This window comes from Toxorhynchites rutilus, chromosome 2 (assembly GCF_029784135.1).
Source record: "Toxorhynchites rutilus septentrionalis strain SRP chromosome 2, ASM2978413v1, whole genome shotgun sequence".
Taxonomy (NCBI): Eukaryota; Metazoa; Arthropoda; class Insecta; order Diptera; family Culicidae; genus Toxorhynchites; species Toxorhynchites rutilus.
Genome location: NC_073745.1, coordinates 189,089,058 through 189,105,667, shown reverse-complemented (window position 1 = coordinate 189,105,667; position 16,610 = coordinate 189,089,058). Strand labels below are relative to the sequence as shown.

At 39.1% G+C, this 16,610-nt stretch overlaps 1 protein-coding gene across 1 annotated transcript in view; it reads left to right on the top strand.

The window, feature by feature from the left end:
- The window catches only part of LOC129771439 (TBC1 domain family member 31), a 65,707-nt gene extending 64,726 nt beyond the window's left edge, over positions 1-981 (top strand). Inside the window, exons 7-9 of the mRNA XM_055775073.1 lie at positions 68-256; positions 385-495; positions 883-981. Coding sequence (XP_055631048.1) covers positions 68-256; positions 385-495; positions 883-960 — 378 coding nt within the window. The 3' untranslated portion in view covers positions 961-981. The remainder of the gene's footprint in view (positions 1-67; positions 257-384; positions 496-882) is intronic.
- The last annotated feature ends 15,629 nt before the right edge of the window (positions 982-16,610 follow it).

Here is a 16,610-nt window from a genome sequence, read left to right as displayed (position 1 = left end):
TTTTGATTGGGAAGGTTTATGTGGTAAAATTTAGCTTCAACTAGAAATTTATCCACTTTTTCCACAGAAGCGCTACGATGACACTGACCTATTGTTTGCCCAAGAGGGCATAAAGCTGCAAGAAATGGACCTATTGTCCAGGAAGTTTGAAATGAATGTGAAATCGATGGATGATCGTCCACTAGAGCAGCGATACCAACAAGCTATTCAACAGTTGGAACGACGGAAGCAGATACTTTACGAGGATATCGGACAGGTAATAAAAAAAAATTCTTTTCATTGACAAAAATGGTATTCGTCTAAAGTTACAATTACTGTTGCCAATTTGATCAAGTGATACATTTTTTAAATTTAATTTCTATTTACCTTATATTGTACTCACAGGCATCTAATTGCGAGTCAAACAGGTATACAATTAACCATGTGAATGAAAGCCCTAGTGCATCCAGTTTCGCATCAGAGATGAACTCATCGTCGAACTTGACATCAATGCAGGTTTGTTGAAACGTTATTTTGAAATATTAGATTTTGTTTTAAATGTGGTTGTAATTTTTTTTGTTTAGAAATGAGAATTAGATTAGATGATTTATTTCTGTATTCGTATTACTGGGTACAATGCTTATTATACTATTTACTAGATGAAACTAAATTTAATTTTGCACCGTATGGTGATACTGAAAGTGGAGCAAGTTAAAAGTGGGGTTCTTCAATTTTAAATCAACGCTACAGTGAATTTTTCCATCTCATATAGAGACTTAACGTGGTAATCCTAAATGTTCCGTGCAAACCGTTTGATCAGGTTTTCATATGTAGTTTTGAAATTCGCAAAACTAAGAACATTCTACGAGCGTGCGTTGTTTACATATTGTTTTTTTTTTGCAGCACTACGAAAAAAAGATAAAAGATCTGGAATCCCAATTGGAAACGCTACTTCGTGTGACTGAACGAGATGAGACGTGATGACATGATCTTTCTCAGAATAAATGAAATAAAAAAATGATTTGCACATTTTTTCTTTTTTCCGTCACATTGCCCTATATTTCAGATTCTAGGGAGGCTATTGTACCTATCTATTAGTCTGCAACCATAAATTTTATGCATCTGTGTTTATACTTCGAAGCCGTATCAGCTTCTTTTCTCAGCCTGTAAAGAGTATCGTTTCACGATTGGAAATATGAAATCACTAAGAAACTCTATTAGGGTATCTACTCGAAAGCCGAAAAAATCCCGATATTCCTTGATTTTCCAACAATTTTTCCAAAATTTCCAGATGTAGACTAGTAATCAAATTTTCTACTAGTTCTGTAGTTGTTGCTAATAGTTGCCTAAAATTAATTTTCACAGACCACCGAACTCGATTAAGTGAAAATTCAGTGGAAAATTTGTTTGTTTTGAAAATCAACTCAGATTTACGATGATAAGCCTTATCAAAATGAGCACATTCATACATTAACTGATATCCAAAAACTAGTATACTTCGTGGGTAGAGCAAAAAAGAGAATAAAAGGCGTTGCGTACTATATTTTTCAATGTTATGAAAATATTTATATATTTTTTTATTAATTTTGTATAAATTTTAAACATCATTCAGTCATTTGAATCACGTAGACCATACACGTAGAAAAAAGCTGTCAATTTCAAGCGGTCGCAATAAAATTTATAGAATGAGGTATTGAAATATGATAAAAAACAATAAAAAGAACAGATAATGGAAGGAGATAAAAATATTATTTTACGAGGAGCAAGGTCACTCGAATACGTTTTATTTGGATCAGAAATTTACCCGAATGGTAAATAATCCCGAATGAGGAAGAAATAAATATTCAAAACAGAATAGAAATTTTGGTAATTGTTCTGAAAATGAATTAAAACCAGTTGAACACAACCCGATAGAAAAGTTCCTTTATTAGTTTTTGCATTGAAATATGAATGATATATTCCATAGTAAAGACCACAAAGGCAAACGTATGCCGTCCGACGCTAGCTAACGCTCGGTCGGGCTTGACTGAAGATCGTCTCCTATGTTTCAAACTAATTGGACAATCGATGGCACAGGTTTGTTTACGAGAGGCCGCCACTTCCGACCTGGCTTGCCTTGCCTGGCAGCCTCGGTTCCTTATCCCCATTAGATGGAGACGTCGTTCCCATTACATTGACATCAGACTAAAATTCATCACGAAAAAATAAAAAAAAACCAGAATATTGTAATGACGAGTTTTGGTAGAAGTACTAGGAAATTTATAGTAAAAGGAAATTGTAAAGGGTCAATTAGAACGTTGAACGTTCGCTTATTAAGAAAACGTGAGTGTTTGAAAGTTTTCATAACAATTCATAACAAAACTTATCTCCCAACCCAATACATGGGGTTCTACTCCCGTTTTCAAATACCTGATTTCGTATTTTGATGTAAAACTGGAATGACTGTTCTATGTGATATAAGTGTTCTCCTGACACGCTTCTGTGGTTATGATGAATTCTTATTTCTGTAGCATTTCTGGAAAAAATGAAAGCTTCGTATCAACGAGGCTTCTGCGCGGTCCAACTGAACATTGGAAAAAAGACGGGTGGGTAATGTCGGGGACATAACCGGGGTGACGTAGGACTATACAAAGCGGACAGCCTTTGATAAATATATCTTTAAATATATTGTTCTTTTTTCTTATGCTGCGTGAATACATACCCATCTACCTGGAAAATTGATCAGTTTACTGTTTACTCTTTATGAGCATGTTGGTGGTTCTGGAAAGAATCTTTGGAGTTGTGTTTTAGCTTTTTTTTTAATTGGATCGTATCTAAAAATTCTTTTGACACCGATCACATTCTGTTCAGACAGCTCAGTAAAAAGGTCTTCTTCTGGCATGAAAACGACTTCATACCCATTAGAAGTTCAATTTGTTTAACATCACGTATCTGGAGGATATATTGAAGACGATTCTTATCGTCACGCTGTGGTTTAGCATCCATGAATTTATCACCGATCACACTTTTGATCGATTTCGAGACAACAAAAGGGTTGGGTGGAAGAATGTTATCCTCAGTTGCTCTTAGCAATAAAATTTGTAAGTTTCCTCCAAAGGGATCAGCCCATTTTGGGGAAGTGCTGGTGATGGGAACACCATTGTAAATGTTGGTTGGCTTTCCGGCGCCGGAGCTGCTGGAAGCCATGATAAAAGGCTGGCTATACCGAAGTACAGCCAGGTGGAAAAAAATTGAATTCGCTTATACTAAGTACGTTGGACGTCGGGGGATGACAACAGCGGGGGACGAAAACGCGGAGAACAGTAACGGCGGGGAACAAAGTTGACGCAGCTACCAAATCGAACACCGAAATCACTTGGCGGAAAAAAAACACTTGCGGAAGAGCAATGGAAAATTCACTGGCGGAAAAGCACTTGCTGAGAATCATTTGATGAATTTCACTTGGGTATAAAAAATGTCACTTGTGCACAAAATGTCACTAAAGTATTAAAAATATCAATCACTTGTTTAGGATATGTTCTGGAAAAATCTCTAAACTATGGCCTCTGGGCGTCCTGGCTTTTGCTAACTCCTATGCACAGAAGAAGAAAAAATTTCTTTTTATTTACCGAAGGCAAAACAAGCCTTCTCCAGTGAGCACCACTCAACGGCAGCGGGGTGGCGGGGGAATGAAAAACCTTCAGGCATCGATTTAAGTCCGGCAATGAAAAAGCAGAGGGGCCAGGTAAAGTGCCCCAAAACGGAAACGCCGACAGCGCGAGCTTCAAGGCCGCTACAGCGGTTGTACGAAGCGAAGTAGAAGATCCTCTTTCCTCACCTCATATTCTGATGCGGGCTGAAGAGCGAAAAAATGGCGCCAATATCGTGCGACAGTAGTGGGAAAACGATGCTGAGAAAACTGCGAACAGCGAGATACACAAGAGATAAAAAAACTGCTGGTCCAAGCGGCCAATCTAACCGGACCAACTTTCTTAATTGCCATTAAGGGGCTTATAGGCGGCCTCCTCCTTTCCTGGTATCCGAACGAACTGTTGCTGAAAAGTAACGCTGTATTTAGGACCGAAATTAGCTTTGAAAAAAGCTGTTCATCGGTTGTAAAGACGCGTCCACATTACACCGAGCGGCCTTGGCCGCCCGGTAAAGCCGACTAAATGTGGACGTACCGCCCGGGCTTGCCGACGTGCTAAAAACCGACTCGAAACAAACCGAACTCAACCCGAAACAAGTGGGTCCGGTTCGAGAAAGTCGAACCAAAACAAAACGAAGTAAATTAGCGTTGACGACATTGTGCTCCGTGTGTTCGTGACAGCTTCGTACATCCGATGGGGCTTCGGCTTCGTGCACCCGATGTGGCGTCCACATTACATAACGAACCGAATATGCCGCCTGGTACAGGCCGATCAGTATCATTCGGCATAATGTGGACGCGCCTTAAGGGAAAACTTTATTTTCTATGAATCTCTTTCGGAAAGGCGCTAAAAACATGACCGTCTCGGTTGGATGTCAGTAGCACTGTGAGACTAGAGACGTCGGTTAATCGTTCGATTAATTCAAATAATCGAATATCTGAAATTATAATCGAGTAATTTGGTATCGAATAATTTAAAATCAAAATATGAATACATCGAATAATTGCCACTGTAATCGCGATTAATGAATGAAAGAATTTTTCTCAAGACTAATGCATTTTTAGGTTAAGAATTAGGCTATATAGTTCTTTTATCCAACCATCTATCATCGACAACCTGATAGACCACGCGACCAGAATGACAAAGTGATACGTGGTTATTACAAGAAATAAATATTCGCTCGATTAATCGAATATTGAAAAATGTCCGAACGATTAATCGATAATCGAATAAATGAAAAATTTAGACATCACTATGTGAGACCAAGTGACGACGATGACGATGTTGAATAAGAGAGACTTTAAACTCTGTGAGTTCATTTGTCTCTGATGAAAGGCCAAGCACAACCACCGCTCTCTTTTATATGATGGGAGTTGAGCTACAAACACAATGAAAAGAATGTGAAAAGGGTCGGGTATACGATCCACTCTATCTCAGAATAAAACCGACGCTTCCTTTGCTTTCGTCATCCATTCTTTGTGTAGACACCGACTGGACAACATCGTGGCTGGACGAGCTGGACGGCGAGGGATCGAGTGCCTTTCTCAAGGCAAGAGGGCGGAGGTGGTAGCGCTGGAGTAGAGTAATAGAGTAGAGTAGAGTTTTCAAAGGGCCTTTCTCAAGGCTAGAGACGAATGAACTGCAAAAGTTTAAAGTCTCTATAATACAAGACCTTCCTTCCTTCCTTTCGTCATCACATTCTTTGTGTGGACACCGACTGGACAACATCGTTGCTGGACGAGCTGGACTGCGAGGAATCGAGTGCCTTTCTCAAGGCAAGAGGGTGGAGGTGGTAGCGCTGGAGTAGAGTAGAGTTTTCAAAGAGCCTTTCTCAAGGCTAGAGACGAATGAACTGCAAAAGTTTAAAGTCTCTATAATACAATACCTTACCTTACCTTTCGTCATTATTTTCTCTCAAACAGCCACGAAAGCAGTTTGGAAAAGTGCACCAGCCACAGGAGGTGTGAAGAAGCCACAACGCTACCGACCGGGAATCGTCGTTTTGCGTAATATTCGTCGCTATCAGAAGTCGACCGAATTGCTGATCCGCAAACTATCTTTCCAGCGTTTGGTTCGTGAAACTGCCCAGGACTTCAAACCCGACTTGCGCTTCTAAAGTTTTCCGCCGTTATGGCACTGCAGGAGGCAAGTGATGCATATTTAATCGGTCTGTTCGAAGATATCAACTTGTGTGCTAAGCCACGCAAAGCGCGTCACATCATGCCCAAGGACATCCAGCTGGCTCGTCGTATCCGAGGAGAGCGTACTTAAACAGTCGTGCTTCCGCTTTCGTCTTTATTACCTTAGCTTATAATCGACGGCCCTTTTCAGGGACACAAAATTTGATGAATTAAGAGTTCAGAAAAGTTTCTGCAGACCGAACTGAAAGGAGTTATTAGCGAAAATCGTGGTGTCGATGATAATTCGATACCGATGGGTGCCATCGACTATGGATTTGATAATGACGAATACGAAATATATGCTAGTGGATACTTCCCCATATAGAAGAAATCACTTTAATGAAAGCTGCATTATAAAATTATTTGTGTGCGAATGCCGCAACCGTTTGTCGTTTTTAATTGTCGGGAAAGGGCATTATTTTTGCTGAGTAATTCCAAGAAAGAATTCATTTCTTTTTTAAGCGTTAATACTTCTGTTTCGGATCAACGGAACAGTATGATAGTCAATCCATACAAAGGATAAAATGTCCAAGAGTTATATGATTACTATTTATTGACTCGAAAAATTGTTTCAATAGTTTTGAAAACAGGTTATTAAAATCATCCGTATCCGTATGTAGCGCGCCCACTTGGAAACCCGTTAATCTTATTGGAATGTGAGATGGGAAAGCTCACACTCACGTCTATGCATTATGCGGTTCTCTTCCAATTAATTTCGTTTCTGAAGGCCAAACTGAAAAAATTTCAGTCGAGTCAACTCTCTTTTACAGTAATGCGGACACTTTGCATTACATTCAATATTATATCGCAGCCATAACATTTTGTGCATGTTGAATTAATGCAATTGATTGGTAACTATCAGCGTCCGGCGATAGAATAAGGCCAAGCACCATCGAGATGAAAAATAGAAGGTGGAAAAATTCACGGGTTTTGGTTGTGTTAAACTTTGATTGTATTAGTAGCCTGAAAGATTGGAAGTTCACATATCAGGCATACCAGTCAGTTTATAACCGTTGATTCCAAGCGCCATTTGAGCTCCACCCAAATCCAGAAAACAGGAAATAATTTACATTCAGTCCTAATTGCCGGTTACTTGTGAGTATTTAACCCTTTTACAAATGGTTTGAGTCCTGGGTAAGCAATACCCACCGCGTTAAACTGTCCAGTTGACCTACCGTCATCAAACGGGGTTGCCAACTGGGCAGAGAAAAAGAAATCGATTGTTTCCCCACACAAAAAGCTGGAAAAGAAAAAGCTCGGTAAATGACCAGTGCCGGCAAACGACTTAAAACATTTGAGGAAGTTAGAAGTGCGTGCCGGAACAAATCAAATTTTAAATTTTGAAGCTAGTGATAGGAAGTGGTGAAGGATTACTGATAGATGAAATAGTAGGTTAATCGAAATATGAAAGTAGAAAAAGTTAGTAACAGTTGGTTTTGTTTCACAGTAAATTATACGAGAGAAAGAAAGATCAGAGAAAAAAGAAAGAGAAGGAAAAAAGAAGCAAAAAAAAAGGTAACTTGTGGTTTGGTGTCTCTTTAAACGCTTTAATACGCTGGACAGGTCCGTCCAGCGGGACTTTTTTTTATGCGGTTTATTTCGTAGCTGTTTAGCTGCAGCAGTCATCGGCTACCAGAGGCACACGCGGACCCCACCATCTTTGTCCTGTTCGCCATTGCGGGGAGACGCTGGTGAAAACCTGCAGATGGTGTAACATCTGTAGTCTGTTCACGAGACAGCTGCACCATTAAACCCATACCCCTAGGGATACACTGAGAGCCCACACCACAGTTACCGCAAGTATCATGCATGATCGAATGTGACGTCACGTATAAAATAAATTAAAGAAAGATAGGAAATAATGAGGAAATAGTAAAAACAGGAAGAGAAAGAGTGGGGTGTAAGAATAAAATAAATTTAAGGTTGTATAGTCTGAGAAAAAACTATAATTGTTTTTCTCCACTACGACTATCCCGTGAACCTTGTCGTCCTCCGGACTCAAAAGGAGTCGCCAGCCCTCGTCCTCATTTAGTTGGAAGTAGGTGTGCTGACACTGCCTAGCCTTTGAGCTAGAGCGGCTCGTGGGCTTAGCAGGTGGCTTCTTTGGGCTAATGAATAAGCGACCCTGAGAGCCCTATCCCAAATCCTAAGAGTTACAAGTTACTCAAATGTTACAACATTGAGTGTGTTAGCGAATAAATGTGAAAGAGGATATACAGAAACTAATTACATATTTCCAAAATATATTTTTGACGTAGGACTACGTCTAACCGGAAGATATAGGGGGTGAAATGGAAATCAAGGCACTGAACAAGTAGGAAAAAAAAGGAAGATTTGGAACGCTTATAACTCGAGCATTTCTCAATAGATCGCAAAAGTTTTTGCATCAATTGATAGGAAATATATCTACGCATCTATCATAACGAATAACATATCATTTTTCTTGAGATAAATAATTGAATAATTGTAAAATATCAAGCATTGTCAAAATGCACTATTTGCCCATTTTTGATTGGTCCATTTTGTGTTCCTCAAATCGTACCGGCCAAAACGGGCAACCAGAGCAGCAGCGAAATAGAATGAAGCACGATTGGAAAGGAAAAAGAAAAAAATGAACGAAACATTGGTCGCAGTCTCACACATGCGTAATTCTCTACCAGCCAGTCAGCTTAAAAATCCCCGCTCCGCTGCCGTAACGATCATTCTCATTCAAACCGTACACCACATCATTTCGCATCAGAACACATCAACAAACCAACCCAAGCAGCCATGTCTGGACATGGTAAAGGAGGAAAATGAAGGGAAAGGCAAAATCCCGCTCGAACCGTGTTGATCTGGAGTTCCCCGCAAGGGTAGCTAGGCCGAGCACGTTAGTACCAGTGCACCAGTCCACCTAGCCGGCGTTATATAGTTTCGGCCGCCGAAGTGATCGAGTTAGCTGGCAAAGCTGCTCGGGACGATAAGAAAACCCGCATTCGGAACAGAACACATTCGGTTCGGTGGACATCAAGACAACAGGCAGTTGCAGCGAGTGGCGAGTTGCAAACGCAATCGCAAAACGGCATCAGGTAGCAGAAGAAAAAAGTTTGTTCTTTATACAAACTGCTTTGATCCAGAACAAATCCAGAACAAGGCGGCATCGAGGGCGTTCGAAATGTTTTTTTTCAAAACCACGAGTACTAAGTTTTCTAAATTGGAACCATTCCATAAAACAAGGCGCTTTTCAGGGCCATTAAACCTCCCAAAAAAGAGTTTATGAAATACAGTTCAATGCTTTCTAAAACAATATCCAAAATAATAATAAAACACAAATTGGTTTTTTTCATAATTTGTTTGCCAGGATATGATGAGTATGTGAATTTGGCAGTTGTTCTGAGCTTATTGATTTTCACCAATTCTTAAATTGCTTCTAGATTGAAAGTACAGTAATTTACACTTATCTCGACATTTAGCTAATTGGACGGACCTGTAATGCGACATATTTAGTTGGACATTTTTGTAAACATAGAGTTCGGGGTCCAAATTATGACCCCACATTGAAAGTCGACACTGTACCAGTATCGGATTGGAGGTAATTTTAACCTGTAATTGAACATTTGCGATGACAGTGCAAATGTTCAATTACAGGTTAAAATTACCTCCAATCCGATACTGGTGTTAATGCGACGTGCCATTGAATGTAATTTACTGTAAAATATGTCACAAGCTGGATGGGAAGAAATTTTCCAACTGTGAAAGCTGTGGCGAGTGGCAAATGCAATCGCTAAACAGAAAGGTTTAGCCGAACAAGATGGGGATATCGTGTGATACCAAAACAATAAACTCTTTAGATTGAAAATAATTTTGTGATCCTGAAAAGGAACCTGCATGTGAATCCAACGAGCGAACAAATCGTAATGAATGTATTTTTCTTTCTTTCTTTCTTTGTTTTTAAGAGGCTTTAAACTTTGAAGTTCATTCGCCTCTAATGTATTTTTTTGCCATCGCTCCCTTGTAACGCTCATTCGTTCGTCTCGTTGGACTCGCCCCTCTGGCTGAGTCTGCCGATTTGTCTCTATCCTGTGAGTGTGTACCGCTTGAGTATAAAACACGCGGACCCCAAAAAAATATCTTATTTTCTTTCAAACCGTAAACCCGTGTGGTTGTACGGCATCGGCATCGTGGACGTAACAAAGGAGGACAAGTTAAGGGAAAGGCAAAGTCTCTCTCCAGTTCCCTGTTGGTCGCATTCACTGATTGCTCCGCAAGAGTAACTAGGCCGAACGGATTGGTCCCGGAGCACCAGTATACCTAACAGCGATTATAGAGCTTCGGCCGTCGGAGTGCTCGAGTTGGCTTGCAAAGCTGCTCACGACAATCAGAAAACCCGCATCAAGAACAGAGCAGCTTCGGTTCGGCGCTCATCAAGGCAACAATTAGTTTCAGTGAGTGGCAAAGTGTTTCTCCGGCACGTCGCATTAAATGTAATTTACTGAACAACATGTCACAAGCTGGATGGGAAGAAATTTTCCAACTGTGAAAGCTGTGGCGAGTGGCAAACGCAATAGCTAAACAGGAAGGTTTAACCGAATAAGATGGGAATATCGAGTGATAACAAAAACACAACACCAAAGGTTCTTTTCATATCAACATATTCATAAAGAGTAAACAGTAAACTAATCCATTTTTCAGGTAGATAGGTAGGTATTCACGTAGGAGAAGAAAATAAAACAATATTATTAAAATATATATTTAACAAAAGCTGTCCCCTTTGTATAGTCCTACGTCACTCCGGTTATGTCCCCGACATTACCCACCCATCTTTTTTCGCATTAAAAAAAAACCGGAACATGTCACGAACTAAAATGTTTATTTTTCTCTTTGATTTCTTATTATATCAGAAATAGTATTCTATTGTCTACACTGTTTGGGTTTTAGAGCAACTTCATGGAAGTTTTTCTATTGTCAGCAATTGTAATTACTTTTTTCACAATTAGGGTGCTGAACACTTCATTCGTCTAAAACTAAGACAGAAGCGGAAAACTTTTCGCCTCAATCTAGGTCATACGGTCCATTAAATTTATTTTTCAGGCGCATTTTACATGAAAAAAAACTTGCAACCTTTTTTCCCATCTACTGTCAAATGTTTCTCCGTCAAAGGAACAAAAGATTCTGTGACTCTGACTTTGTTCATTTACGTTTTTGTTCGATGAACGAGAAGTAAAATTGATTTGAAATTAAGATTAGAATATCTCAATAATACTGAAATTTCAGTTTCTGCTGAAACAGTCAGCTTTTATGATTTTGAACGCTAACATTGATTTAAGAGAAAAAAAATTAGTTCGTTCATTTCATCTGCTTATTTTTACTTTTAATAACAACACTTTTCCTATGTAGTGGACTATTATAAGAAAAGTAACATGCATAAACAAAATCTGTTACGTCACAGATTTAAAAATCTTCCCACCTTTCATTTTCCATCTCGAAGCACCATCATCGCTTTCTTTATATAGTCATATAGTCTAAGTTGTAGCGACCGCCTATATACACAATCTCTTCTACGTTCCCCACTCGTCTGCATCTTGTCCCTGCGTTTCGCCCGTTCCTGTGGTAGCTTGTAAAGAATAGCTGTTTGCTGCGGTAGTGCAGACAAAATGTATGGGAAAGTAGGGATTTCTTTCTTCCAATTTTCATCAATTTGAGCTTTAAATGAACTGTAAAATAGTAATGTAGAGCATACAAAAATTGCTGAGGATATTTCCTATTAATTCGTGTATTAGGAACCAAAATCCATCGTTAAATTAAAGAGGTATTAACGTTCAAAAACTGAACACTTTTTTACATCGAAATATTGAAATGGGCGAAATATTGAAAGGTTAGACGTAGTCCTACGTCAAAAAATTATAGGGCGAGCCGGCCATTAAAAAAAGTTTTTGGTCCTTAATCCATTGCTTAGTTTCCTTATTGGTATGAATAGTAGCATTGTTTTGCTGGAATATGAATTTTTTTGTGAAGATATCCACGTAAAAACGGTAGGAGAGAGGATTCCAGAACATGTATGTAATCCTTGAATGATGTGAAAGCTATCTTGAGCTTTCCGGTTGCACAGAACCCCGCCCAAACCATACACGAGCCTCCATCAAAATTTCTAGCTGAAAAATACTGTTCCTTCTTCCGTAAATTACGGCAGTATTCGTTGAAACCATCAGGACCATACCATTTTTTTTTCGTCAGTGAAGGTAACCTATACATTGAAAAACTTTTCGCTATGGTATATAGCAAAATGTTTTCTTTTGGAAACATTCTCTGTCACAACATACCATGTCCCACTGTTGTTTCATGTGAGCTTTGACAAAACTCAGACGTCTCCCAATGTTAGATGGTATAACATTTGGAGCTTTAACCTCTCAAGCCCTCTTTACGTGAGAATTTTTTACCAAAACATGAGAATTGTAACCCGTCATTGAAATATTGCTTTATTTTCATAAGCGATTTTGAGGTATTCGAAACTGTTCTAACTATTTCCCGCTTGTTCCGGTCAAAGAGCTTCGAATTACGTGGAGCTCTCTCCTTCCTTGAGGATTCGTCAAATAATTGAGCACTACTTGATGGAATCGTCCAATTCGACGAGCAAGTAAAATGCATCGATTTGTCTTTCTTGTCTCTTCGCGAGCACTTTTTCCTTCGGCATTTTCCAGATTTATTTATCAAAACAACTAAAATAACCGAACATGTAACTGGTCTTATAGAAACTTGACACTTGAAAAATGCAAAAACATTCGTTTACACTCAGTGCTTGCACATACACATATGAAAATCATGCAATGTATGGTAGTCATGGTAGTCACACACTAGAATATAAATTGAAGCATTGTTTGTTTACAATGGCACAAATCAGCAAGATCATCACCTGGTCTTATAGAAGTTGGACAGAGTGTATTGGTTAAAGATATTGTGTGAAATCTTGTGTTGCAAACAGAATTTATTGTGTCGAAACGTTGAAAACATTTCAAAATACATTTGGTGATTTAATTATGTTGAAAACACGGGCATTCAAAGACGGCCAAGAAGAGATAAGCGATTTGCCACGTTAGAAGCGACCATTCACCTCTTCAACTGATGAATACATCAACAAAATAAATTAAATGGTGCTCGGAAATCGTCATTGAAGTTTGAGAGCTAGCCCGTGAATTTAATATCTCTCACGATTTTTCGTCAGATTTTGTTTAATGTTTTGGAGATGACAAAAGTCGCAGCACGACTAGTGTTCTTCAAAAATTTCATTGCAATCAAGTGGCTGAAGAGACTATAACGATCAAGTTCTTATTCCACGTTCATCCAAAGCATTACTGGCGACGAGACATGGGTGTGACTTTTCATATTTTCGAAATTCAAATTACCGCTTCGTGGGACCCTTTTTTGACAGCATTGTAGACAAAAACGAATTCGCTGCGTTAAGTGAAGATAATCTCTGAATACAGCTATGAAAAGTGTTTTAATGACTGGACTGTTCATTGTATTGCTTCAGAAGATAATATAAATTTAGATGATGCATTTTCTTTAAAAACACAAATTTCCCGTATATAATTGACAGAATGTAGGTGGTAGTTTTTTTCATTTTTGCTTGCTGTAAAAGTCCACATGCAAATGATGAGGTACCGTATTTCCCAAATGTACACTCTAGTAACTATACTAATCCAGCAATATTTACGTTATCTCTGACACATCATTATATCCTTTGCAGATGTGTGTTTCGGTAAACATCCAACGAGTGGTTTCGCCGGTTTTCTTGAAGCCTTAGGATTGTTGAATGGGTAACTTCTTTATTTTTCACATTTTGTTGCCTAAATCACTCATAAAAAAATCCAAACGACCGAAAGAAATTAAATGGAGGGAGAGAAAAGTTTTGCAAGCTGATTTCGTTCAGGTAACTTCCGTATCCGTATAGGTCAAAAACAGATGGTTCTCGGACTGAGAGCATAGAGTGAATATTTCTTGCTGCTTCGAATCAGATAACCGGAGAAAAACACACAGAACTCACATCGACCGCATGAAAAGGGATCATATGCGCTAAGGGAGAAGCTATGCAAAAACAGGAAGTAGGTTATATCTGTGGTATAACCGCAAGGGTGACGTAGGACTATCGTTGATTCAGTGATCATTTGTTTTTAGTTGCATCTGAATCAATTCTGAATGAATGAATAAATGAATATTTGGGGGACTTCGAAAACGAGAGCGTTACGTTGAAGGCACAATATTTAGCAAAAGTCACAGAAGGGTTGTGTCTGAGACACGACCGCATAGTTGACGTAGGATTACGTTAGGCTATCTGCCACATGCTGATTTTGGATACGTTTGAGAAACTTTATTGTTAAACTCTTTGATAATGATTTGGTGGCTCTGAAAAGAGCCGTTTTGTTTGATTGTTAGGTATTGTTTGTTCACTCCACCAGTGATTAGTCCTTGGGTGATTCGATATCACGATAGTGGAATGTAATATGTTGGAATCCGCCTTCTGTTGGCCTGAACGAGCTCCTGCGTTCTGTATGTATGAGATAATGAAAATATATACGGAGAATGAATGAATAAACAGTAATTTCTTTGTGTAAGTTGTAAAACATACCACAATTTTATGTTTCCAGTACTGTGAGAATAGGTCTGTGGTATGAGAAGTATGAGCAATATCTCTTACATTCCACTCGCGCATTCCTGGTGAACGTCAGATCGATGCAAGAACCTCCGTTGGTAGTTGCGAGGGAGGGATCAGACGCTAAAGTCAAATGCCTGGGGGAAAGCTTTCTGTAAGGGAATACATTTCGGTAGGAACAAAAGTTCCCCCTACTTTCATGTATTTGCAATGCCGATTTCCCCCAGGCAGCTTGGTTTTGATGTCTTTGTTAGGGAATACAATTCGGTGGGTGCAAAAGCTCCCCTTACTTTTATGTATTTGCAATGCCGAATTCCCCCAGGCAGCTCGGTTTTGATGGCTATGTTAGGAACCCGCCGCATGTGTCGTAAATTTCGACCAATCAGAAATGGGTATTTCCGTTAGGATAAGGGTTGAGATTTTTCAATTGTTAGATAGTTAGTTTCATGACATATATTATTTTCTTCAATATAAAGAATTGTTATGGAGTGCCGTAATCGATTGACGCGAAAATTTTATCAATCCATCATGAAATGACCGAGCAATAAGCGTTTAAAATTGGACAATTTTCACGATGTGCTCGATTTTCGATTTTCAATTTGTGCCCCAATATGTTCCCGAAAGACGTAATCCTACGTCAAAAAAAGCAATCACACGAAAGTTGTATAATGCATAATACATTGCTTGTATTGTGATGTGATTTGTATTACATTTCCAATAGACAAAATATCTGTTGCATCAAATTAGTCTACATTATTTTTGAGTTCGCTCATCCTTTCTCAGAACACCCATTTCTCTTTTGAGAAATTGTTGGGTAAACATCCCGAAAGACGTGGTCTTACGTTGATCGCACTTGATTGAAAAATCACAAAACCAAATGTATTTGGTCGCAGTGTTATATGGATAGAAAACATCAAAATAAACTCTTTCGCTTGAATGTTTTTTTTTCAATTCCCAGGGGAACTGGCAGATTATTTTTCAACAACGATAACGTCCTTCCAGATTCTCTTCGATACTCGAAGCCCACCAGTGGTTAATGCTAACTCGATAACCACCAGTTCATTGCAATTGATTTAAAAATCACAAAAGCAAATGTATTTGGTCGCAGTGTTATATGGTTAGAAAACATAGGGTCAGGTCAGGTCAGGTCAGGTCAGGTCAGGTCAGGTCAGATCAGGTCAGGTCAGGTCAGGTCAGGTCAGGTGATAAGCGCACCAGCGCTTTCATGATGAACGAAGTCAGCTTCACCAGAACAGCGACAACATGCTCCAATCGCTGTTCAATTATAACTGAGTGGATTTCCGAGCGGCGCTCGCTTATATACCGATTGGTGATTTCAATAGCCTGTTTTGAAAGCAATTTTAAGGCAATTGAAACAAGTTTTTGGATGAAAAAGTAACAAGTATATACCGCGTAGACATTTTATCTTTCGAATGAAGTGTTTATCATACCATTTCGGTCAGTTGTTTAAGAGCTATTGACGCTCAAAATCTCGGTCTCCGGCGTAACGCTTTCGTTTTCGAAACTTTGATTTTACACCCCGGTATAGAAATGAAAGACGTAGTCCTACGTCAAAATCGGAAAACTGGCAGATGATAACTGTCGTTTCTGCAATTTCGAAGTTGAGACTTCGGAACATTTACTGTGTCAATGCTGTACACTAATTCAGCGAAGACTGCGAATTCTTGGATAGGGCAATCTTATGCCTAACGAGATTTGGTCTGCTGAACCAAAACAGGTAAGGAACTTCATAAAGGAAGTCATAGCTTCGTGGGGGGATATGCCAAGTCCTGGTGCGACTATCACTTATTCCCTGAGTGATGGAACGAACTGACACTGCCTACATAGCAAAGTGGAGTGCACCTCGCTACAGAGGCGAACCAGCCCAGGAGGCTGAAAGCCTCTCAAATAAAGAATAAAAAAAACAGGAAGTGGGTTATATCTATGGTATAACCGCAAGGATGACGTAGGACTATCGTTGATTTAGAGATCATTTGTTTGAAGTTGAATCTAAATCCATCCTGAATGAATGAATAAATAAATATTTGGGTGACTTCAAAAACGAGAGCGTTACGTTGGAGGCTCAAGGTTTTATGCATCCAATATTGGATACAAAAAACCTTGTTCTTAAGAATAATCTTCAGAAGCTTTCCTGCTAACTGCACTTGATTGACAAATCACAAAACCAAATGTATG